At 34.6% G+C, this 23,237-nt stretch overlaps 3 protein-coding genes across 7 annotated transcripts; all 3 read left to right on the forward strand.

The window, feature by feature from the left end:
* The first annotated feature begins 2,206 nt into the window (after positions 1-2,206).
* LOC125849124 (uncharacterized) lies at positions 2,207-9,423 on the forward strand. Of its 3 annotated transcripts, XM_049529143.1 has the most exons (8): positions 2,207-2,323; positions 4,218-4,625; positions 5,267-5,407; positions 6,879-7,034; positions 7,231-7,320; positions 7,416-7,474; positions 8,678-8,828; positions 8,910-9,423. In XM_049529143.1, exons 2-8 carry the CDS (start codon positions 4,296-4,298, stop codon positions 8,982-8,984), a joined length of 1,002 nt encoding a protein of 333 aa, XP_049385100.1. In that variant the 5' UTR covers positions 2,207-2,323; positions 4,218-4,295; the 3' UTR covers positions 8,985-9,423. The 3 variants fall into 3 exon arrangements, with proteins under 3 accessions (XP_049385100.1, XP_049385101.1, XP_049385098.1); XM_049529141.1 differs by lacking the exon at positions 2,207-2,323 and having other exon boundaries at positions 4,191-4,625; XM_049529144.1 differs by lacking the exons at positions 2,207-2,323; positions 5,267-5,407 and having other exon boundaries at positions 4,157-4,625.
* A 3,731-nt stretch (positions 9,424-13,154) lies between these two features.
* LOC125847723 (probable methyltransferase PMT9) lies at positions 13,155-17,347 on the forward strand. Of its 3 annotated transcripts, XM_049527396.1 has the most exons (8): positions 13,155-13,691; positions 13,816-13,980; positions 14,248-14,430; positions 14,521-15,115; positions 15,435-15,547; positions 15,656-15,876; positions 16,640-16,965; positions 17,164-17,347. In XM_049527396.1, exons 1-7 carry the CDS (start codon positions 13,449-13,451, stop codon positions 16,950-16,952), a joined length of 1,833 nt encoding a protein of 610 aa, XP_049383353.1. In that variant the 5' UTR covers positions 13,155-13,448; the 3' UTR covers positions 16,953-16,965; positions 17,164-17,347. The 3 variants fall into 3 exon arrangements, with proteins under 3 accessions (XP_049383353.1, XP_049383352.1, XP_049383354.1); XM_049527395.1 differs by having other exon boundaries at positions 16,640-17,347; XM_049527397.1 differs by having other exon boundaries at positions 13,464-13,699; positions 16,640-17,347.
* A 1,434-nt stretch (positions 17,348-18,781) lies between these two features.
* LOC125848239 (uridine kinase-like protein 5) lies at positions 18,782-22,647 on the forward strand. The gene is made up of 14 exons (XM_049528069.1): positions 18,782-18,894; positions 19,446-19,537; positions 19,741-19,810; positions 19,923-20,038; positions 20,179-20,275; positions 20,376-20,455; positions 20,713-20,907; positions 21,060-21,143; positions 21,231-21,291; positions 21,374-21,434; positions 21,570-21,663; positions 21,951-22,023; positions 22,098-22,180; positions 22,261-22,647. Exons 1-14 carry the CDS (start codon positions 18,828-18,830, stop codon positions 22,420-22,422), a joined length of 1,335 nt encoding a protein of 444 aa, XP_049384026.1. The 5' UTR covers positions 18,782-18,827; the 3' UTR covers positions 22,423-22,647.
* The last annotated feature ends 590 nt before the right edge of the window (positions 22,648-23,237 follow it).

Genomic DNA, 23,237 nt, shown 5'->3' on the forward strand with positions numbered 1-23,237 from the left:
AGAATAGTAATTTAGAATTGGAATACGAATAGTAATAGGAATAATATATAGTGTCCTACTTAGAAAAAAATTGTATTGTAATATCCTAGTTAGAAAGGATGTCTATTGTAGTGTCTATAAATAGGGTCTATGTAATAATGTGGCCAACAGCAATTCAATAATATTTTTCTCATATATTTCTCGCATACCTCATGATGTTTTTAGTGAGAACAACTAGATTGAGATGATCGGGTTGATTGAGGATGATCAAGAAAGTAGTTGATACCTCGTGATATTCTTAGTGAGGACAACTAACTTGGGCGATCGAGCTAGTTGTGGGCGCCATTCTTGTACTCTTTGGTTAAAGGGCTAGTAGAGGCGTGCAGAAGCTGACACCGACATCATGAAAAAAGACACTAACTATGAAATGTCCAAAATTTGTTGTTTTGTTTGTGCTTAATGTGACTAGATTTTAAGTTCAACTATATCCTAGAGCAGTGTTGTGAAAGGCTATCGCCGTGTCACCAACAGTGAGAGGCAAGACAACCCATCACCGCCTTTTAGCGTTGTAGCGAGGCAATTTTCAAATGGCGATAATGGCGAGAGGCGAGAAAGGAGTCGTCTTTTGTATTTTCTTAAAAAAAGGCAACAAATTTTGGATTTTAAAAGTTGAAAGGTAATTTTAGGGTTTTTAACTAAACTCCTCTATAGCTGGCGGATTCTCTCTTATATCGATTTCTCAACACATAATAAGTAAGGCATAGAGTGCTCAATGTAGGAATCGTGGAAAGGCAACAAAACTAGCTCGCCCTACTAGCTAGGTAACTCTTTTTTCTAACTAAGAAAGCAACAAATCTTTGTTGCCTGCAAATAGGCTTTCTTTTCATTCCCTCCCCATTTTTCCTATATAGTCTGTATTTCAAGTAGTCAATATGCCAGTGCCTATTTATTCTCTTGCCCTTCATTCTCTTGTGTCGGGCGTGTGATCGATTGGAAATCTCCTTCCCATTTTCGCCTGGAAGAGGGTCAGTCTCAAAGCAAATGAAAGCGGTATTTCTTCTTTTCATTTTCAGATTTCTTCTTACTCTGTTTCTTTTTGCTTCTTCTTCTTCAAAGTCACTTCTACCTCTGTTTTTTTTCTCACTGTTTAGAATTTTGTTCTTTTTTTTCTCATTCATGTTCTAGACTTTTAGTATGTACTATCTATTTTCAGTTTTTGAATTGAAATATTCGCTAATATGTTTTTGCTATTGATATTTTGATTATTTATATAGAGAAAAGGTACAAGTACCCCTGGACTATGAACGAAATCTTAGAGACACACCTTAACTAAACTAAGGTTCTATTACCCCCTGAACCCATTTTTTTTGTAATTTTGTGCACCTTTTTGGCTTACGTGATAACCAAATATCTCCCACGCGCCTCAATTGCATGGACTCACAGAGTGTGCCACGTAAGAGAAAAGGTGTACAAAATTACAAAAAATGTAAGTTCAACAGGGTAATAGGACCTTAGTTTAGTTAAAGTGTATCTCTGAGATTTCAGTCATAATCTAGGGGGTACTTATTCCTTATCAGTAAATATTTTATTTTTTTGGTATTAATTGGCGCCACACTTCAAAAAACGAGCACTTCGCCGCTCGCCTCGCCTTGTGGCGAGGCAGACCCTTGTCACATTTCATCACCTTCATTGTCCAAAACATTGTCCTAGAGGCAATCATACAACTACATTTGCACATGAACAATCCTTTTTTCATAAATCAATGTAATTTCTTGTGTGTCCGCTTATGTTGCTGCTTCAAGTCATTCAACTTGTTGTACAATGACACTTTGCCTTGTAATTATTTAGTCACTCAAGCTGGACGAGTTCAAATAAAATTGTAGTATTAGGCAGAATTCATTGCTGATGCTATTTTTTATAACTGTGGTGTTAGCAGTATTCTTAAAGGCAAGTGCCTTTCGCCTTTGGCAATGAGGTGTGGCGTGGCGAGGGGTCTGTGCCTATTTCTGGCGAGGCGCGGTGAGGTCAAAAAGGTGATCCAAGGCAACTCAGTGACGTGGAATGGCGATGCAATAGGCGTCCTTTTTGATTTTTTTTTTTAAAGTCTGAATTTTAATAATTAAAAGCCAAATTAGGGTTTTTTAGGGTATTTTTTGAAATTTGATGTCGCGACTGCTCGTTCTCATATCGCGACTGGAAACTTGAAATCAATACCTCGACGGGAATTAGAGTTCGCTACCACTGCTGCTGCTGCGAGTTTGACTGGAAACTTGAAGTCGCGAGTCGCGCCTGCTGCTGCTGCAAGTTCGCGACGACTGCTGCTGCGACTTCTCTCTTCTCTTACGTGAGTCGTGACTTCTCTCTTCTCTTCTTTTTTCGAATGTCTCTTCTCTTCTTTTCTCGAATCATTTTGGTAGATGAAGAGCTTAGATAGGTGGTGGAGTTAGGAGGAACATTGACAGGGTTTTGACGATCATGCTAGTTATTGGAGGACTTACTTTGAACATTGTTAGTGCTTATGCGCCGCAAGTGGACTTGAAGGAGGAGGTCAAGAAGCGCTATTGGGAGGATTTGGATGAGGTGGTGAGGGGTATACCACATTTCGTTAAGCTATTCATTGACTAAGATTTCAATGGTCACATCGGATAAACCAGTAGCTGTTTGGACAATGTGCTTGCTGGTTTTGGTTAGGGGTTAAAAATGGAAGAGGCTTTTGGATTTTGCTACAGCTTCTGAGTTGGTGATAGCTAATTTATGCTTCTCGAAGGAGGTTCACTTGGTTACCTTTTGTAGCAGGGTGGCCAGAACTCGGATTGATTACTTACTCCTTTGGAAAGGCGATGAAGGCCTTTGTAAGGACTGCAAGGTTATCCCAAGTGAAAACTCACTACCCAACATAAACTTTTGATGATGGACTTGGGGATTAAAAGGGAGGGGAAAAAGACTTTGTATGACCAACTGAGAATTAAATGGGTTGGCTTGACCCCTGTAAGAGCTTGGGAGATGAGGGAGAAGTTAGAAGTGATGGAGGCTTGGGGGAGTAGTGGTGATGCAGATAACATATGGGATAAGATAGCTAGTTGCATTAGAGAAGAAGCTAGAGAAATGTACTGTGGTGTATGTTATTCACAGAGGACAAAGTATTGATCAGTGAGACGTGCGACAAAGTTAATGATAGATTAGAGATATGGAGACAAACTCTTGAGTCTATAGGCTTTAGGTTGAGCACGACTAAAACAAAGAACATAGAGTGCAAGTTTAGTGTCGCATCACAGGAGGTGGATGGGGACTTAATGATTGATTTACAAGACATCTCCAAGAAAGAAACCTTTAGATATCTATAAGTCAAAGAAATGGGGATATCAGCCTCGCATCTCGGTGTCCTATGTGATAAGAAAGTGAAGGTAAGTTCTATAGAGTGGTTGTTAGACTGACTATGATGTGGGTGGGATGTTGGCCAGTTGAGAATCTCACCTTTAGAAGATGAAGGTCGTAGAAATGATGATGGTTAGATGAATGTGCGGTCATACTAGAAGAGACAAGATAACAAAATGAAGATATACGGGGAAAGGTAGGAGTAGCTGCCGTGGTGGACAAGATGTGGGGAGCGAGACTGAGATTGACCCAAAAATAATTTTGGGGAAGTGATTCGACAAGACAGGACTCATTTGCAGATCGTCGAGAACATGTTCCTACATAGGAAAGTGGGGAGGTCGAGGATTATAGTAGATGGTTAGTAGATAATAGAGTGTTTTCTAATAGTTCTGGTTGAGCAGGGTCCTAGATTGAAGCTTTTGTCTATTCCCGTTCCAATATTATTACTAGTATGCTAACATTATCTTATCCTTCAATTTTGTTACTACTATTGTTTCTTTTACTTCGGTTATCCTTAATATTTGTACTGTCTATATATTTATTTCTTTAGTATTTTCATCTTAACATTTTAATCTTGCCTTCTTTCAAACCTTTTTTGGAAATGATTTTCTTGATCCAAGGGTTTATTGGAAGCAACCTCTTTACCCTGCAAGGGTAGGGATAAGGTCTGCATATACGCACCCTTCCCAACCCCACTTGTGGAAATATAGTTGTTATCATCCTTTTGTCATTCAATATATACGATACAATTCGATCTCTTGTTTATATTTGTGTTAGCTACTCTATTTTCTTGATGGTGAAGAGCTCCCTCCGTGTTACTCTGGCAACTTATCAGTCAACCTGGTTTTGTTTTTGCTTTGCAGTAATACATTGGTGAGTGCTATCACCACTTGTCCAATAGTAATTCAGTGTAGAAGTTGGCATTGGAGCTATTATCTTAAATGGGTCGGGTTGCTTCGACTGAATGCAACAGACAGGGACCAGATTACTTTGGGCTTTTTGCATCTGAGGTGGCTGAGTTAATTTCTCAGGATGAAGATTTTCTTCCAATTTCAGATCAGATATTTGAGAAAACTGGGAAAGTAAATGGTGCTGTCGAAGAAAAGAATAGTAGTATGAATAGCTATATCGCCAAAGAGTTTAGATATACCGGTGGTTCTGCTTCCTTATTTTCGGATTGTTTTGGATCTCATGTTTCAAACTTCGGAATGGAAAGATTGAAGTTGTTGCTTCGGCAAAGTATTGTTGCCCTTTCACAGGAAGTTGACGAGGTATACACTATCCACATTTCCCTTCACCTACATTGCACATGACTCAAAATTCTCCCTATACTTGCCTATTTCTAGAATGACTGTTAGTTTTATACTCTCTTCTTTTCATCTTAGTTGGCCTCAACTAAAAATAGCTGTTTCAATTTTTGAAACCACGAGGATTTTATTATATTTTTTTCTTTCTACCCTCAGTATTGAATAACAACATAAAGTAGTAGTAGTCAAATTTAAAGTTCCAAAACATCATTAATAAGGTTAGTTTAGTAAAATACACCTCTAACTAAAGCTTTCTTAAGGGGTGTGTCAGGTTTATAGGGGACAAGTAATATAAAACAGAGAGAATAGTTTTATGATATATGAATCATTTATTCTGAGCATGTCTTTGTGGTAAGAAATGGGGTCTCAGCCTGTGCCAATATAGTTGTGGAAGTGGTCATTTCTTTCCAGTCAATGGTTCTCCTCTTTGCTCCTAAAGATGTAACAATAGCAAAGGATAAATGTTAGATGTGCCAGTATGTGAGTTGTGTGATCATTTCTAAGCAAAGAATATACAAATAATGATAGAAAGCCTGCTGAATTTCTCAATAATTATTTGGATAGATTATATTAATATAATTTTCACACTGGAAATTTAAATGTAGATTCTGGATCCTGTATTTTCCATATGTCAGTTGCGGTCATGCCTAAGGTATAAAGAAAGTTTATTAGCTGTACCTGGTGCTGTATCTGACTCTGATCAAGGGAACCGCCCTCAGAAGAAGCTCAAAGCATCCCCTATTTCAGTAAGTGGTTTCATGTTTTTTTAAGAATTAGCAAGTGTGTTCATGTTTCATTTAGGACATGCTATCTTTTGGTAACGTCTGTTCACAAAAGAAATCTGAGGCTTAACATTACAGGTTACTTGTACAGAATGTAGTAGTTGTTTTAAAAAAGTGACCCATAAACGTCCCTGTATTAGGAGTCTTTTAATAATCTTTCGGCCATATATTTTGTTGAGATATGCTCTCCAAACTTCAGTTCAGTGGTAAGAGGGAAACGCCTAATGTGAGTTAGATGCATGTCATGAGTTCGAAATCTTATCTCTAAAAGCCTGATGTATAAGTGAAGAAGGGTAAAAGGGTGAGCCTGTTGTCCACCAAGTTTTGGACCGTGCACCTAGGTGGTTTTTGGGGATTCTTGATTATAAAAAAATTGTTGAGATTTGTTCTTCTTTTCTGTGAATTTGGTAAAAAAGAGAAGCAGAAATGATAATTCTTTTTGGAGCTGTAAATATTTGTAATTAGGGAGCATAAACTTCTTTCCAATGCCTTAACCAATTTATCCAGGAGAGTGTGACTTGAAGCTTAACTATACGTGTTAATAAGGTTGGTTCGGACCAAACACCACCCATTAAGTGGATGGTCTGTAGGCCGCCGGTTCAAGCACACTCTAAACATGCCTTCACGAGCTAGGTTACTCGTGTGAACTGTGAAGTGGAAGAAGCAATCAACCCAGGCCCCTTATTAAATGAATTAGACAGGGCAAGGCTGGGGTTATTTCAGGCTTTTGACTAGCCAATTCTTGTCCTTCGATTTTTGTTACTATTTGTTGTTTCTTGTACTTCTAGTACTGTGTCATTTGTTGTAGGTACTGTTCCTTTTTTAGAATGCTTTGACATGCTTTCAAGTATTTCGCCTTGGCTTTTTGCTTCCGCTATTTCTTTTCCTCACCTACTTTGAAATGCTTTTTCTTGAGATGAGGGTTTATCGTAATAACCTCTCTACCATAGGGGTAAGGTCTATGTACACTCTACCCTCCCCAGGCCCCACTTGTGGGATACTAAATTAGGTATGTTGTTGGTGACTAGCCAATTCTTTATAATAATCTTTTAACTAACTTGTTTTTAAATGATAAGCTAAAATTCGTTTTGCATAATTCAGTCCTTATCTATCCAGCAAGGAATAAAAAGTAGTATTAAACGGGTCGGGCAAAAGAAGATATTAGAGCAGTACTTGATAAGTTAGTATGATGGAAAAGAGTCCCAACCTGAACTTCAGTGGCTATAATGCTAAACAAAAACTTGTGTTATGTTAAGACTTCATATTTTGGTGTGGTTGGGTGATGGGAATTCCTTCCTGCCCTCCGAACAGACCTGAGGGTCTTCCTTCATCCAGCTATCTATTGGTGAAACAATTCACTGCCTCAGTCTCACCCCACATTTTGGCTTTATTTACAGAAATGTATTTGACACTTTCTTTGACTCCTTATATGTAGGATTCAAAAAGAGAAAACTTGAATATCTCGCCATCTAGAGGAGATACGACGAATGATGTTAAAAAACTTGACGGTGAACAGGTAAAAGAATCCCTTGCAAAGAAGGATCAAAATGAATTTGGTTCAAATGCTGGAGAAACTCCTGAAGACGGGGATGTAAGATCCATCTCTCTCTCTCTCTCTGGTGCATTTTTCTAGGCTTGCTTTGTTCTCTTTGTCGAGTTTTACTGGTTAAGAATAAAGCTTCGATTATTAAACTGAACTAACATTTTCGCTATGCTTTTGCTGCTTAGAATGTTGAACTGATGTAGTTGCAAAGAAATGATTCATCACCTTAGTTCCTGTTTTCCAGGTCCACAATGATTTGCAGTTTTTGCTACAAAATGATAGCGCAAAGGTTGAGAGTCTGATAGAGAAGCATTGTGATGAACTTGTATCGACGGTAACTTGGCTGGAGCTTGATTCTCTCTCTATCAGGAGTTTTACTTTTAGTAAATTTGTTAGCTATATCTAATCTGTGGTTGGACAATATGCCAGCTTGGGTACATGGAGGAGAAGCTTGAAGAACTTCTTGATATTGTTATGTCGAATTGCAGGTATTTCACAACAAATTGGAAGTTGAATTATTTGCTGTTCCCATTTTAGTATGTTTTGTTAGTTCTTTTATACTTGGAATATTTGATACATGAAGATTTTAAGTTCTCATTTCAAAATTTGTTTCGTTTTATTGTTGTTTTCGTTTCTGTTTTGTTTGTTTGGCGTATAAGAACCTTAGGAAGCTGAATTTTAACAAGTTGGATTGGCTTTGCTTCTAAATCTTCTCTGAAACCTAAATTTCTTAGAAGATTCAAAACAAGATTATAATTTGTGTGATATAATGCTTGATACAATACATTTTTTATCCATTTCATACTTCATAAAATAAATTATCTCTGACATTATTCAACTCCTACAACACAGCCTTTAGATTGAGAAAGAGTCTAAAATGTCCGAGGTTAAAAAAGTATGACAATTTTATACTTTGTCTAAATTTAGTAGTGGGATCCACGTTGTTCTTTTCTATTTCTGTTTTATATTCTCTGATAAATATTCTGTTATAGATCTGAAGGAAATAGAGTAACAGAGCAACTCCTTTTAATCCCTGTAATTTTGTCAGCATCTTCTTGATGCCTTTTAATGAAATTCTTCTTCATAGAAAACAAGAGAAAGAAGTAAAAATTTGGGAAGAAGGATTCGTTGGTGTTCAGTGACTGACAAGTGTAGAAAGCAGTGTGTGTGTGTATAAAGGTTACAATTGTGTGAGTGCCTTAATGTATCTGAATGTTTGGCCTTGTTACAACTACAATATGTTGCCCAGGTTTATTACACCCAATTAGAGGCCGGGCTTTGTTGTTAATTCCTTGCACTTCTGAAGCCAAGTAAATTTCTGTCCATTATAAGCATGACAGAATTAGAAGCCTAACTCATGCAAAAAAATAATTTAGAAGTCAATAGTAGAATATCTTGTAGATTTTTTGGGCTGCTGTAGTTCAGTGGTGGAGCATCTACTTGTAAATTAGAGGTCTGTAGTTTGATCCTGCAGGGCAGGGTCTAATTCCTCCATTGTTATTTTAGAAGGACCTCAAATAGGGAAGAATGATTAGAGTATCCATATGGCAGATCCTAATTAATTTGGCATTTATGCGAAGTTGATTAATTGTTGTCGTATAGTACGTGAGATCTCGGAATTTTATGTTGGCTTGTTGCTCGTCGGATTTGTCCTGAAATTTTGCTATGGGTTTTTCTTTTGCCGTTGGCAGGTTAATGACCTTTCCTGAAAAACAACACCTTCGGCAGCTAATACGGGACCTTCCACCTAAGAATCTTGATCGTGTTGTCCAGATTTTCTGCCGTGGTAAGCAAGTGGAGAGACATTCCTGCAGTGAGGTGTATGTTGATCTAGAAAACGAGGTAAACATATTTATTTTTTTGCAATTGTGTTCTTAATTTCTCCAAGTTCCCGGTTTCTAAGTTCCCAATGGGTTATTGTAGGACAAAGCAACACTGTGGAGATTGTACTTCTACATCGAAACAGTTGAAAATGCTAAGAGACTTTGCGAGGTGTAATACTAAGTGGTGACAATTGACAATGCCCTTCATGAGACTTTGGGTCCTGATAGTTCTCAGTTATGGTCTTTAATGTTCACACGCTGCAGAAAGACTTAACCAAACTGTACATGGTGCACATCTTCTAGTTGAAAGAGATCTCTGGTGGTGATGCCATCTGGTTCTTAACATTTTTGTAGGCTAATGGTTGGTTGATGTAGATAGAACTCAGCGTTGACACGATCGCATATTCATTGGCTGTGTAGGGTGCCAGTCAGTTTTGGTGCCTTCGACATGTAGACGAACTAACTTTTGATGATTCAGGTATCAACAATTGTAAATTGCCTCATGGTTTGTTATGCACCAGGTGAAACTTTGTCATTAGTTACTGGTAATTGATGAGAGGCCAGTTTCATACACTTTGAGAAGCTTGACATTATAAATGTAAAACATAGCAAAAATTCTGATTATATAAAATATAAACCTTGTAGAAAGAAGCCAGTGAAAAAGTTGAATCCATATAAACGTATCTCTATTTATTTAATTCTCCTGTAGATAAATATTCAAAACACAGGTATGGAGACTGTATGTAGCTTCAATTTTCTTAGAGAAGAAAACGAAACTTCACTTGCAAGTGGAGATGAAATTGATAAGAGTTTAACGTGTTGTAAATTTATTGCAAATGAAATAATATAACAATTTTTTCTTCTTTCAAGTGTCTTTCAAAGGTGAATAATATCCCAATTTAATAGATGAGAAATCACTAAGGTCACAAATATGAAGTGTCCAAATTAATAGATCTATTATAAATCTACAAAAAGGTTCATGTGTGTTTAGATACCCATTCAATGAATATATATTTAACTAACAAATTTAAATTAGTCATTGAATTAAAGAATGTCAAATTTATCTTTGAGAAAAATCAGATATATCTCTGAATTTTGTGAGTGATCAAATATACTACTCATATTTGGGTTTTTTTTAAAATCCAATGTAATTCCATAAGTCATGTATGTAGATCTTACCTTTACTTTGTGGAATAGAAAAATTGTTTTTTATACACTCTTTGATCAAAAGAGAAGTTTTGCGAATTACCGTTACAAGAAAATATAACAACAAATAACAAGATATCTGGCAAATACAATAACAAATAGTAACATACATCAAACAATAATAAACCATACGATTATAAAGCAATAAATCCAGTGTAACTCTATTAGGAGGAGCTAGACCTTGCGGCCTTGCCTCCCTCGCAAAGTGCTACACCACTTGACTACTTCCAAATCTCTCATAAGGTCATGTCCTTAATAAATTAAAAATGTATTCATGTCCTGTCTAATCATCTCCCTTATTTTTATTTTAAAATGTTACTTTAAAAATAAAAAGAGAAACAAACAAAAATAATAATTTAAAAATAAATAAATCAGAGGTCTATTAATTTTCTATTTTTAACAAAATAGATTAATGAAAGGTATCTTCTGAAATAATTTTAAGATATTTTTTACCTTTAAAAAAATAGCAATATACAAATGGAAATTCCATGCCGCCAAAATTTCCTTTTTGTTGTTCTTCCATCCCTTTTTCTATTTATAGCAAATTTCATAAAATAGAAAAAAAAAACTGAGAAAAAGAAAAAGACAGGTTGGAATAGAAGGATTATTAGGCAGCTGAGTCAGTATCGTTAGATCTAAACAGTAACAAAATTTGTCGTGTTAAACACGTGTCCTTCTGATTGGCTGAAATGACCAAAACTCCGCTTTAGCGCGTGACGCTTAAAAGAAGCATTTCCTAAAGCTTACCCCACCCCTCCTTTGGTGGCCCCCCCTACCCTCAAGTTGCAGAATAATTCCATAAAATGAAAAGGAACACACTATGCAGAAAGATCCCACTTATTTTTATTCTCCCTTTTTTGAAAAATATGACAAATGATAAAAACTTATTTATATATCGTGATGTTTATATCAAATTAAATAATTTAATTTTTAATTATAAATTAAATTGAAGATATATAAATGAAAAAATAGATGATTTGTATTTATTCATTTGATATAAAGATAGAATGTAAATGAATTTTATTTGACTCATTTTATCGTAAATTTAATTTGGTGTATGAATTTGAAAAATCAATTTGTTTGATATATGTAGACATCCATCCGTAGGGTTGGACATACTTTGAGCAAACTCGTAATTCAAATCAAAATCTATTTTTTTTATATATATTTATGATTTGGATTCAAGTGTTACATTCAAGTGTTATATATTTATTATTTGGAACTTTAGGTTTTTGAATATTCGAAAAATTTATACTTTATATGTAATCCTTTACTCATATCCTCAATACTATTAATAAGTCTAATACCCTATACATGGGGTATTAACTCATATAGGGGTGTTCATGGTTTGGATAAAAACCGATCCAAATCGAAAAACCAAATCAAACCGATTAAATGAACCGATTTAATTTGGGTTTTGGTTTGGTTTGGTTTTAGGTTGTTAAGAATCGATAGTATTTGGTTTGGTTATGATTTTTCTCAAAAAACCCGAAGAAATAACCAAACCGAACCAACAAGTTATATACATAAATTTTATTATTATACAGACATAATATATTATATTCATAAACAATTTTAAAGATTTTATAGATGTTTCATCAAAATTTATTTATAATTTACTTATGAAAGAAAAAATGTCCAAGGTGAGAACATTTTTCTTATTGGTTTCATATATTTGAGTGTCTATGGAAATTCTTTGTGGACTGGAAATGTCATTGTCTCTTTCTTCTATGCCAAAATAGTGAATTTTGAAGTTTTATTCAGTAAATTCAATGATCGGAAGTTCTGTAATGTCAGTCATTCTAACTATTTTTTTGTTTGAATGGATTGTTGTCACTTTTTTCACGTTTTGAATGAATTGTTTATTTTATTTTTATGTATGGTTAATAACCGAATTACCGAACCAAACCAAACCAAAACTGAAAACAATCAAACCGATAACTGTACATTATATTTGGTTTGGTTTGGTTTTGATGATTTTAAAACCGATTAAGTTGGTTTGGTTTTGATTTTGACCAATAACTGACCCAAACCAACCCATGAATACCCCTAAACTCATATATAATGTTAGTAAAATTTACTACTAAGTTATGGCTTTTCCACTTTACTTGGTTGATTGTGGTAAGAATGAGGAATTATTAAGGTAATTTAATATGAATATTTGATTCAGATATTTATTTTTGTAAGAAGAAGAAGCTCAAAATATCCATATCGATTAATTTGAATATTAAACTTATTTGATTGTAATTTCTTTAATTCAAAAATAAAAAATATAAATCAAATTACCGAACAGATTCAAACGGCATGAATGCCTACTCTTAAGCGGTTGTTGAAACTCCTTTCTAGTCCGTATTAAGTAAATGGAAACTAGTGATTTTAATCTTTGTATTATTATTTAATTTCCGTTTTAAAATGCTTGAATTATTCAAAGTTTAAGATAATTATTGTGACTTTTATTATACATTTTATCCTTCATTTATATATGTTCTTAACTATTTTACATTTTGTAGGAGTTTCATTTATTTATGTTCTTAACTATTTTACATTTTGTAGGAGTTTAGTTTCGAAATAATGGTAATAATGGAAAACAACCTTTAATTTTTATTCTTAAATATTTTATTGTGAACAATGTGCCATATCCCAATTATTCATTTACTTGTACTCCATCCGTTCAATAATAGTTATCCACTATACTATTTTGGGATGTCTAACAATACTTGTCCAATTTATGAAATTAATAAATAGTCTTACACTTAATTCTAATTTAACTTATCATTAATTATAGTCATTTTCCTTATTACATTTTTAAGACATTGTACTTATTTTTATTCAGAGGGTGATTCGGTAAATCACCATTCTATTTACACTTTTTTAAGAAGCATGCAAAATCAATAGTGGACAAATATTGTCGGACAAAAAAAAGTATGAACTAGAGGGGGTAATTGATATTTATTAAAATTTACTTGTAATTAATTAAGTAATGTGATTATACAAATCACTTTTTAAACTCATTAAAAGTATCGAAAAAGTAGACAAAAGTCAAAATGATTTTTCTTCATGTCCAAATTCCAATATCCAATAGAAACCATACGACTCATCAAGCTCATTGTATTTGATCTACACCGCTACTTTATCCATTTTTTTATTTTTTTCCTAAAAGTGGCACCAAACAGTAGCCAACCCACAGTGAGCTGAACTCCCAGTCATCCAAAATTCCCACATGTTCCTTCTACTAACTCCTAAACACACTCTGAAATTGAAAAAAGTGAATCTTGGCAACTCCTTTTATGGGTACTGAACAGTCTTAATTCTTTGCTTGCTATGACAGAAATGGATCTGCATCTCTTACTTGGGATTTGAGTGTTTTTTTCAAGAACCCCAGTTGAGTAAAGCTGAAATCTTGAAGTGGGTGTTTTTTGTTTTTTTGTTAAAAATGAAGCAAAAGAAGGAGTTGTCTCATAGACCCAAGTTGCTGAAATATGTATTATTTGGGATGATTGTGTTCTTGGGTTTGGTTTGTCTTTATAATTGTTCGTTTATGGGTCCTGGTCTTCCTATAGCGCGTGACCCTTTAGCTATTGATGATGGTTCTGATCCAGTTACTGGGATTTCTTACCATGGCCGCATGGATATGGATATGGAAGATCAAGAGCTTGAAGTTCCTAAAAGTATTCCTGTATGCATGTAATTCTTGAGTTTTTGGCTTACTGATGTTTGTAAAGTTTGCATTTTGACAGTGGTTTTTTAAGATTTTGATTTGCTTTTCCTTGTTTTGTTCTTCATTTGAACTATTTATTTAGGTTTGTGATATGAGCTACTCGGAGTTGATACCCTGTCTTGACAGAAATTTGATATATCAATTGAGATTGAGGCTTAATTTGACTGTTATGGAGCATTATGAGAGGCATTGTCCTCCTCCTCAACGTCGTTTCAATTGTCTTATCCCACCTCCAGCTGGTTACAAGGTCAGCATTGATTGCTTTTTTTCTGGATTTTTGTTAAGGGAGTGTACTAAACCATGAAGGAATTTGGTTATTGATGAGCTTGAATTGATTGTCTTTATTCAATTTGTTCACTACTTGTATAGGTTATTGATGAGGTTGAATTGATTCCCTTTACTCAATTTGTTTACTATTTGTCCTCTTGTGCATTACTGAGGTTACTTTTAGATGTTGCTATTGTTATTGTTTCTGTCTAGTTTTGATGCAAGGAGGTCCTTGTTAGATTTCCAGATCCCAATTAGATGGCCAGCTAGTAGAGACCAAGTGTGGAAAGCAAACATACCCCATACACATCTTGCTCAGGAAAAGTCGGATCAAAACTGGATGATTGTGGATGGAGACAAGATAAAATTCCCTGGCGGAGGAACACATTTTCATTATGGAGCTGACATATACATTGCAGCAATTGCAGGGGTAACTAAGCTTAAGTCTACTTATGATGCAGGTTGATTTGTTTATAGGAATTGCATTATAATTCGATGGTCTGGTTATGTTCTTGTGTAGATGCTCAAATTGCCTGGTGAGAAACTCAGCAATGGTGGAAACATAAGAAATGTTCTTGATGTTGGCTGTGGTGTTGCGAGCTTTGGGGCTTATCTTCTTTCCCATGATATTATAGCTATGTCACTTGCTCCTAATGATGTACATGAGAATCAGATACAGTTTGCTTTGGAAAGGGGAATCCCATCTACACTAGGAGTCTTGGGCACCAAAAGACTACCTTATCCTAGCAGGTCATTTGAGTTGGCACATTGTTCACGCTGTAGAATTGATTGGCTCCAAAGAGATGGCATTCTTCTGTTAGAACTTGACAGATTGCTCAGACCAGGTGGTTATTTTGTGTACTCTTCACCTGAAGCTTATGCGCATGATGCCGAGAATCGAAGAATTTGGAATGCTATGTATGATCTATTGAGAAGAATGTGTTGGAGAGTTGTTTCAAGGAGAGACCAAACTGTGATATGGGCCAAACCTCTGAGTAACAGTTGTTATATGAAGAGAAGTCGGGGGACACAACCTCCCTTGTGCATTTCTGGTGATGAGCCCGATGAATCTTGGAATGTACCGATGAAAGCTTGCATCACTCCTTACTCAGCGAGTAAGTATGCAACTGCTATGTCCATATTCTTCAATCCACATCTTGAATGGCTGAACATATATATCATTCTGATAAATGATGAACCATTCTGCTTATATTGTGGCGTCAATAGCCACTTTTGGCTGTGGATTATAAGTGATTGTTTTAGAAGTGGCAACTCACACTTCATAAAAAAAGAAAAATGGATGAAGTGACAGTTCGCATAGAACTGTCATTCTCAGTGACTATTTCATTCTATTCAACTACTTCTAGCAAGGAGATCACACATACTTAATATTCTTTTTTAATCTGATAATTTTTATATTATTTGTTATTGAAGAGGTGCATAAGGAAAAAGGGACGGGGCTAGAACCTTGGCCACGGAGGCTTATGGCTCCGCCACCTCGCTTGGAGGAAATTGGTGTCACTTTGGATGAATTCCATAAAGACACTGTAAGTTTCTCAAATCAGTGAAGACAGTATCTCTTTTGGATTTTATTTAATGATTTCTGTTTCTTGTTCAATTTGTCTTTTAACTATTTTCTATATTTGATTTCCCAGAACGTATGGCATGAAAGAGTAGTTGACTATTGGAAGCAGATGAAGTCTGGTATCCTTAAGAACTCAGTTAGGAATGTGATGGACATGAACTCAAACCTCGGTGGGTTTGCAGCTGCCCTAAAGGATAAGGACATTTGGGTGATGAATGTTGCTCCTGTTAATATGTCATCAAGATTGAAAATAATTTATGATCGAGGATTAATCGGAACAGTTCATGACTGGTGCGTTACTTTCCACTCTTTCAGATATTGTTCTCTTTGCATCCTCGTTCCCCGTTCCCATGGATAAGCAGAATAACTGCTCTGTTTTTGTGGTATATGGTCGCCCTACTGCTAACTGCTTACTTTTCCAATCTTAGAAATCCAAAATCCATTCTCATTTATTACATATCTAGTGGTCAATAATTGGAAGATTACCAATGATTTGTATGGCTCTTTTTTTTCTTAATAAATTTACAGAAGAGGATCTTGATCTTTATAAAATTACTTAAGTTGAGGATGAAAGAAAATAGAAATAAATAATGATGAATTAATAGTGAACGATATAATGCTAATCCCTTTTTGCTTCTTTCAAGTTTATCCCCATAGCTTGTTAAAGACTTATGCACTTCTTTATAGACTTACATATCTCTCATTCCCCATCTACAATTCTTAGTGTGTAAATTGTAATGTGAACAATAAAATAATAGGTAGATTTATATAGTTGTACAGATAGGAGTTCTGTAACAGATGGAAACAGAAATGAACAAGATTTCAACCTTCTTCCTCAGCTTTCATAGTTATGTAAAACACATCTATGACAGATGTCGGTCTTTTGAAAGAATTCAAAGTAGAAAGTAGGCCACGTCAATGGGATGAAAGGAGCCAGGGGGAAACATATAGAAGCATTTTTGTTGCTTGAATGATGATGTTGTAGTCTTGCAATATATACCCCTTCTATGTTGTGCCTTCAAATTACTGAATAATAACCATCATATATAATTAGGTGTGAATCATTTTCAACGTATCCACGCACGTATGACCTCCTTCATGCGTGGATGATCCTCTCAGAGACAGAAGATCGAGGCTGCAGCATCGAGGATCTACTTATTGAGATGGACCGTATGCTAAGGCCAGAAGGATTCATCATTATAAGGGACAAGCCTCATATAATAAACTCCGTAAGAAAATTCATGCCTGCTCTAAAATGGGATGGATGGTCATCAGAGGTAGAACCACGAACTGATGCTCTCTCCTTGAGCGAAGAAAGAATTCTAATAGCAAGAAAGAAATTTTGGCGCGAGAAGTTAACAATTTAGTGCATTTGTTTTGGTATGTATGTTTCTCTTCGCGAATGGACTCCTCGTTTCATTCATGGTCCCATAATGTAGCAGCAAGTCATTGCTAGGAACTGGCTGAGGCATCGTCATGGCCAATGTGTTGTATATGTCTAATTTATCAATGACAATGTTGGGACTATCTTTCTATAGTTTTAAACTGATTTTCGGGTTGGAAAATTCTGTGTTTCAGGAATGAAAGCTGGATTCTGGTGGGGAAACTCTGATCTATTGTTGGCTTTTGGAACCAAAAAAAAGTGTTCCCAAAAGATCAATGTACTATTGAATATATACATATGCAAAGGAGTTGGGAGGTGGGGTTAGAGTTATGTTCTTCACAGCAATATTTTGTCCTTAACTTTGGTCCATAAAATATACTAAGAAATCAAATATTAACTTGTGAAAAGTAGGTTTTACATTTTAAATTTTTTAATATGGTGGTTTTCCTTGTTTTATTTCTCAATTAAATTATTTCCAATTGCATCTGTGCTATGTTATAATTTATGCAGTCCAAAAAAGGTTATTCTAGTTCCAAGTATATCTTTTGTTGTATCTAATGATTTGGATGGCCAATTTACTTTCTACTTTTCTTAGATATATGTCAAAGTGCAAGGATATGAAGTTATGTTCCTTTAATTGCATTGTAAACTATTTACAAAAATATTAGTAGATAGTACTTCACAGTATCACTTTAATTGAATTCCCAAGTTTCTGTTCATTCATGAAACTTAATTGGGGACGTAGATGGATCGAGTTGGTTAAGATCTTTTTCCAATATCTTTTGGTTTTGATAGTTTTTAGTTGTGATAATGAGTTTAACTTTTTGCACGATAGAGTAAAAAAAAGGTTTACATTATCATGTTAGCCAAAAGATATCAATATATAACCTTGCATAATTTTAAAAAGTAAAATAAGTTACTTGCTATAATAATATATAAAAGTAATCAATAACGTAAAATTGTTTTGTTAGTTGAGCACAATAATAAAATAGATGTCCAAAGTTAATAGTTATAGTACATATATGCAAATAATAATTCGACACTCCACAGAGCGAGCTCAAATAAAAAAATAATTTTTTTAATCGTTAAGAGTTAAACTTCCATCTTGAAATTCTTAATGATATTGTGTGTAGACCGTGTCATAATGTGTATAAAAATTTCTTCATTTTTTCTTGGAAACCAAAGGAGGTTGATAACCGTAATTACTTTTATTGATTTAGGCGCTAAAAAAATAACTTTTGGAGATATATTTCATTTAAAAATAATTATTTCTTTCTTGAAAAATCGACCTCTTGAGATTGATTTTTCAGGTGGATTTCATCAACCGTTAAGAAGTAAACTTCTATCTTGAAATTCTTAATGATATTGTTTATAGACCGTGTACCAATCTCTATGAACTTCATAATTTTAAAAAATAAAACATGTAATCTTCACAATATATAAAAGTAATCTACTAGTGTAACATTTCTTTATAGCTATATATAGATATATAGGTGGACATTAATTAAAGTCAATACAATAAATAAATGTTCAAAATAACAGTACATAATAAATAGGCATTCAAAACAACATGAGATTTTCTTGCTCATTCAGTTTGCTTCTTCCACAATTCACAACAAATTAACAATAAAATCACCCACCCAAACAGAGTTGTCACTCTTATTTTTACCATGGCCACTCCACGGAGCTAGCTTAAATGAATATATAATTTCATCAATCAATCGTTACGAGGTAAACTTCCATCATGTAATTCTCATTGTTTATCTACGAAAACTATCATACAAAAAAAAAAAAACTTTTTTTTGAAGATTTAGCCTAAGAGATCAATCACGTACCTTCATTTTTTCCAAGTTGATCGATGGATTCTCAAATGGCTGCTTCTACAGACGCTGCACAAATCGTGTTGAAGGTACCTTTTGTTATTGGTAAGGCTTCATCCTCGTGAGATGAATTCAACCTTTAAGGTTCTTATCATTGAATCCGTTGTTAAAATATTGGTTCAGAATTAATGTTTGTTAATTTTTGCACATGTATACCTATGTTTGTAATCGAAAAGATGAGTGCCTAACTTATTTGAAATTATGCACACCGAAATTTGTATACTAAAGAGTGCATATTTGTATAATGTACTATGCCAAGGACGCCTCAATAAAATTGTGTTGCAGAAAGGATTAATCACATTTGGACTAATCATAGACACACATACACAATGCATTAGCCTACTCTTGATATGCAATTAAATGTGAAATAACCTAATGTTAATAGCTTGAATAGAGTGGAATGGATATAGAGAATTCGTATATCTGAGCTCAACTAGTTTGGGATTGATGTGTAGTTAATTGATTGGTATCGATTGACTGATCAGAGATAACTGATATTGGTCCTTGTATGCCTGAGAATATCTTATGTCAAATTGGTATTTCATATCTAAATGTGCATTCTTTATAATCATTAAGGAACTATTGAAATTGTGAAGGTGTTGCTGGAGGGACTGCATCTGGCAAAACAACTGTTTGCAATATGATTATTTCACAGCTTCAGAATCAACGAGTCGTACTAATCAGTCAAGTAATATCTTGCTCACTTTTCTATCTGCTATGCACTTTCACTTTGTAATATGAGAATTGCCTCTTGATGTCCTACTATTGTATCCTACTTAAATGTCTTTTGATGGTAAATGTTGGTATTGTGGAGAGTTCATTCTTGTGATATACGGAGTATAACTTTTTCTTCATCGTCTAACATTTGATCAACCTATTGTTAACTTTCAGGAAGCATTTTATCATCCATTAACTGCAGAACAGTTAGAGAAAGTTTATGAACACAACTTTGATCATCCTGGTATGGAATTAACTAATCTTGAAGTTTTAAACTAGATGGTAAATATTGCTAGAATAGGTTTTCTATTGAACACCGTCTAAGGTTGGTTTGTTTAATCATGTATTCTTTTCAGATGCCTTTAATACAGAGCTTCTGCTTTCGTGTATGGAAGAATTAAAACATGGACGAAGAATTAACATTCCTAATTATGATTTCAAGCTCCATAGGAGCGTGGAACCAGCTCGTGTGGTAATATATTCATCTTCCTTGGACAAGGATTTAAGTTGAAATTGCATGTTGTTCATATTGTGACTTCACAACTTTCATCTAGAAGCTACATACTTCAAACGCAGATGATTCTCTATTACACTTTTTCTATTTGAATGCAGGTCAATCCCTCAGATGTCATCATTTTAGATGGAATTCTTATTCTGCATGATCCTCGTATACGTGATCTCATGAATATGAAAATCTTTGTTGATTCAGGTTCTTCTCTAACTGAAATTCTCTAATTTGAAGCCTTTTAGGACATATTTCCAACATTTCCATATTGCCCCGTAAACTGTTAGTGTGTTCATGAATGCAGACTCTGATGTACGTCTGGCCAGGAGGATACGACGAGATACTGTTGAGAGGAACAGAAACATTCTGAATGTGCTAGATCAGGTTAGCAGTTCTTTTGCACTTTACAGTTGTGGATTTTCTGTTGGTCCTAAATTGTGTGGCAGGTCACCAAGTTAGCAGTTCTTTTGTTCTTAAGACTGATTTTATTTTTTGAATAACCTTTTGCTACTCTTACCTGTGATGCTAATTTGATATCAGGTAGTTGTGGAGTTTTATATGATTCACCAGACTTTGGGTTAATAACTTGATTCATTTGAAAATTTGAATTCTTCAAGTTGATTATGCTATCTGATATGCAGTATTCCAAACATGTTAAACCTGGTTTTGAGGACTTCATTCGTCCAACTAAGAAATATGCTGATGTAATAATTCCTCGAGGAGCAGATAATGATGTTGCAATCGATTTGATAGTTCAACACATTCGTACAAAGCTTGGACAACATGATCTTTGCAAAATATACTCAAATGTATTTGTTATACAGTCTACATTTCAGGTACGTATCTCTTAAGGTTGTTTTCTTGATTGCGCTCCAATTCTCAAGTACTGTACTGTACATTTTTGAATATGCTAAAGTGTCTTGATCTATGCTTCAACATTCTTGAAGACCAAGGTGGAACAGTCCCATAACACTTGTCCATTTTCTAGATACGTGGGATGCATACACTTGTGCGAAATGCAAAAACAACCAAGCATGACTTTGTTTTTTATGCAGATCGCCTTATTCGCTTGGTATGATTGTTTTTATCTCATGTACTCAATGAATCATCTTCTGAGCATTGCTGTGAAACATTTTTTTTATTTTTACTCATTTTTGAGGTTGTGGAGCATGGTCTTGGTCACCTTCCCTTTACTGAGAAGCAGATAATCACTCCTACAGGTAACTTTCCAATTCTCACCTGATGTGTACAAAATCTATAAACAGGAACTTGGTGAAAGTATTATCTTTTCCTCTTTTGCAGGATCTGTTTATAGTGGAGTCGTTTTCTGTAAACGTTTGTGTGGAGTCTCGATCATTAGAAGGTACATAGTTATTTCCTACTCCATTATAGAATGAGCATCGTTTGCAACATATCAGACAGTTTCTGTTCGATATTACACTCCAATCAAATGCCTTTTCGATAAACAAATTGGAAGTTGACATGGTTTGTGTTGCAGTGGAGAAAGCATGGAAAATGCATTGAGAGCTTGCTGCAAGGGAATCAAAATCGGAAAAATTCTAATCCACGGGGAGGGTAAAAGTGGAAGGCAGGTTAGTCATATATACCAATTACCAGTCTCTTTGCTTAATGTTAGAAATGCTTCTGTCAAAAATATGATGAACTAAAATAGTTCGACAGATATGATTCTGACACTCAATAAAGTAGAAACCGCATAAAGAGTTGTCTTCAATCCATACAGACACAATTTCTCCTTGTTCAAACTTATTATAATCTCCGATAACAGAGGATTTCATACTAGCAAAACATAAAGAACAAAATGTAGTAAAAAACATAAAGAACAAAATGTAGTTCCTTACTGATCCGAGCAACATTACAGTTGATCTATGAGAAGCTACCATCAGATATTGCAAGTCGACACGTATTGCTGCTTGATCCAGTACTTGCTTCAGGTTGGAAAATGCTTTTCTTTCTATCAATCAATAAATAACTTTGTCTACTAATTAACCAATGACTTACTTTCCAGGGAATTCCGCGGTGAAAGCTATATCTGTGCTTCTTAGTAAAGGTGTACCAGAATCCAACATTGTTTTCTTAAACCTTATATCAGTAAGTAATCATAAAAAACACAACTTAAAAGTATTTTGAAACAAATTCAGTTTACCAAAACGACTAATATTTGGATGCAGGCCCCTGAGGGACTACATACTGTATGCAACAACTATCCGCGATTGAAGATTGTAACATCAGAGATTGATACAACACTTAACAAGGACTTACATGTGATTCCTGGTATGGGAGAATTTGGAGATCGTTATTTTGGTACTGGTAGTCGAGTTACTTCTTCCTAGCATCAACCATGTAAGCTTGGAGAGGACGTAGACATATATATACTCTGTCCCTCTTTTATCTGGGATAGAAATCTAGTGCTCATATAATCAATCCATAGACTGTTTTTGTAACATTTTCCTGAAAACATTATCTTAGCCATAAAGAATTCGCGCTTTGTTCCCCCTTTTGTTCTAATTAGAAAGAGCCATGTCTTACTCTTTCAAGGGAATGAAAGACAAGTAAAAGAATCGCGAGATTTACTGATAGAGTTGTAGTTGAATTTTGTTCACATTTTTCGTAATATTATTGTTGCACCTCATGTGGAAATGTGTATTAGTACATGTTTATAACTTACTTGTATCATTTCATTTATCGTGATCGGTAGTTCAGTATGCATGAATAATCTAGATGGATTTGATCTGTATAACTCCTATATATATATATATATATATAGCTAAAATAATATTTGCACTATAATGTATGTTGTCACAATGTATTACGTGTAGTCCAAGCATTATATATGTTTGATTATATAAGCATACATATATATACTAGTAATTAAATATTATTCAAATTTAAGTTTCTTTTGATGTAGTAGTAATTATCATCGTTTATAAGTTACCTATCATGTTTGCTATAAAAATAAGTTCATGTAATTAAATTTCAAAAAGTAACATGATAGCTAGCTAGTAGTATAAACATCGCATTGAATCTTAAAATTTGAATAATTCAATACATCAAATAATTGAAAATTCTATACGTAGAATTATCAAATACTATGTTGGACAACAGAGTGAAAGTATTTGGGGAGGATCTTTTCAAATATTATTTGAAA

The sequence above is a fragment of the Solanum stenotomum genome, chromosome 12, assembly GCF_019186545.1.
Source record: "Solanum stenotomum isolate F172 chromosome 12, ASM1918654v1, whole genome shotgun sequence".
Classification (NCBI taxonomy): Eukaryota; Viridiplantae; Streptophyta; class Magnoliopsida; order Solanales; family Solanaceae; genus Solanum; species Solanum stenotomum.

What these genes read in the sequence shown, in the direction of transcription:
- LOC125849124 (XM_049529143.1), top strand. Translation starts at nt 4,296, where the DNA reads ATGGGTCGGGTTGCTTCGACTGAATGCAACAGACAGGGACCAGATTAC. An exon ending in TTTCACAGGAAGTTGACGAG is followed by an intron (nt 4,626 to 5,266) that starts GTATACACTATC and finishes ATTTAAATGTAG; the next exon opens with ATTCTGGATCCTGTATTTTC. An exon ending in ATGTTGATCTAGAAAACGAG is followed by an intron (nt 8,829 to 8,909) that starts GTAAACATATTT and finishes GGGTTATTGTAG; the next exon opens with GACAAAGCAACACTGTGGAG.
- LOC125847723 (XM_049527395.1), top strand. Translation starts at nt 13,449, where the DNA reads ATGAAGCAAAAGAAGGAGTTGTCTCATAGACCCAAGTTGCTGAAATAT. An exon ending in CACCTCCAGCTGGTTACAAG is followed by an intron (nt 13,981 to 14,247) that starts GTCAGCATTGAT and finishes TTAGATTTCCAG; the next exon opens with ATCCCAATTAGATGGCCAGC. An exon ending in ATCGGAACAGTTCATGACTG is followed by an intron (nt 15,877 to 16,639) that starts GTGCGTTACTTT and finishes ATATATAATTAG; the next exon opens with GTGTGAATCATTTTCAACGT.
- LOC125848239 (XM_049528069.1), top strand. Translation starts at nt 18,828, where the DNA reads ATGGATTCTCAAATGGCTGCTTCTACAGACGCTGCACAAATCGTGTTG. An exon ending in ACACAACTTTGATCATCCTG is followed by an intron (nt 19,811 to 19,922) that starts GTATGGAATTAA and finishes TATTCTTTTCAG; the next exon opens with ATGCCTTTAATACAGAGCTT. An exon ending in CAGATCGCCTTATTCGCTTG is followed by an intron (nt 21,144 to 21,230) that starts GTATGATTGTTT and finishes CTCATTTTTGAG; the next exon opens with GTTGTGGAGCATGGTCTTGG.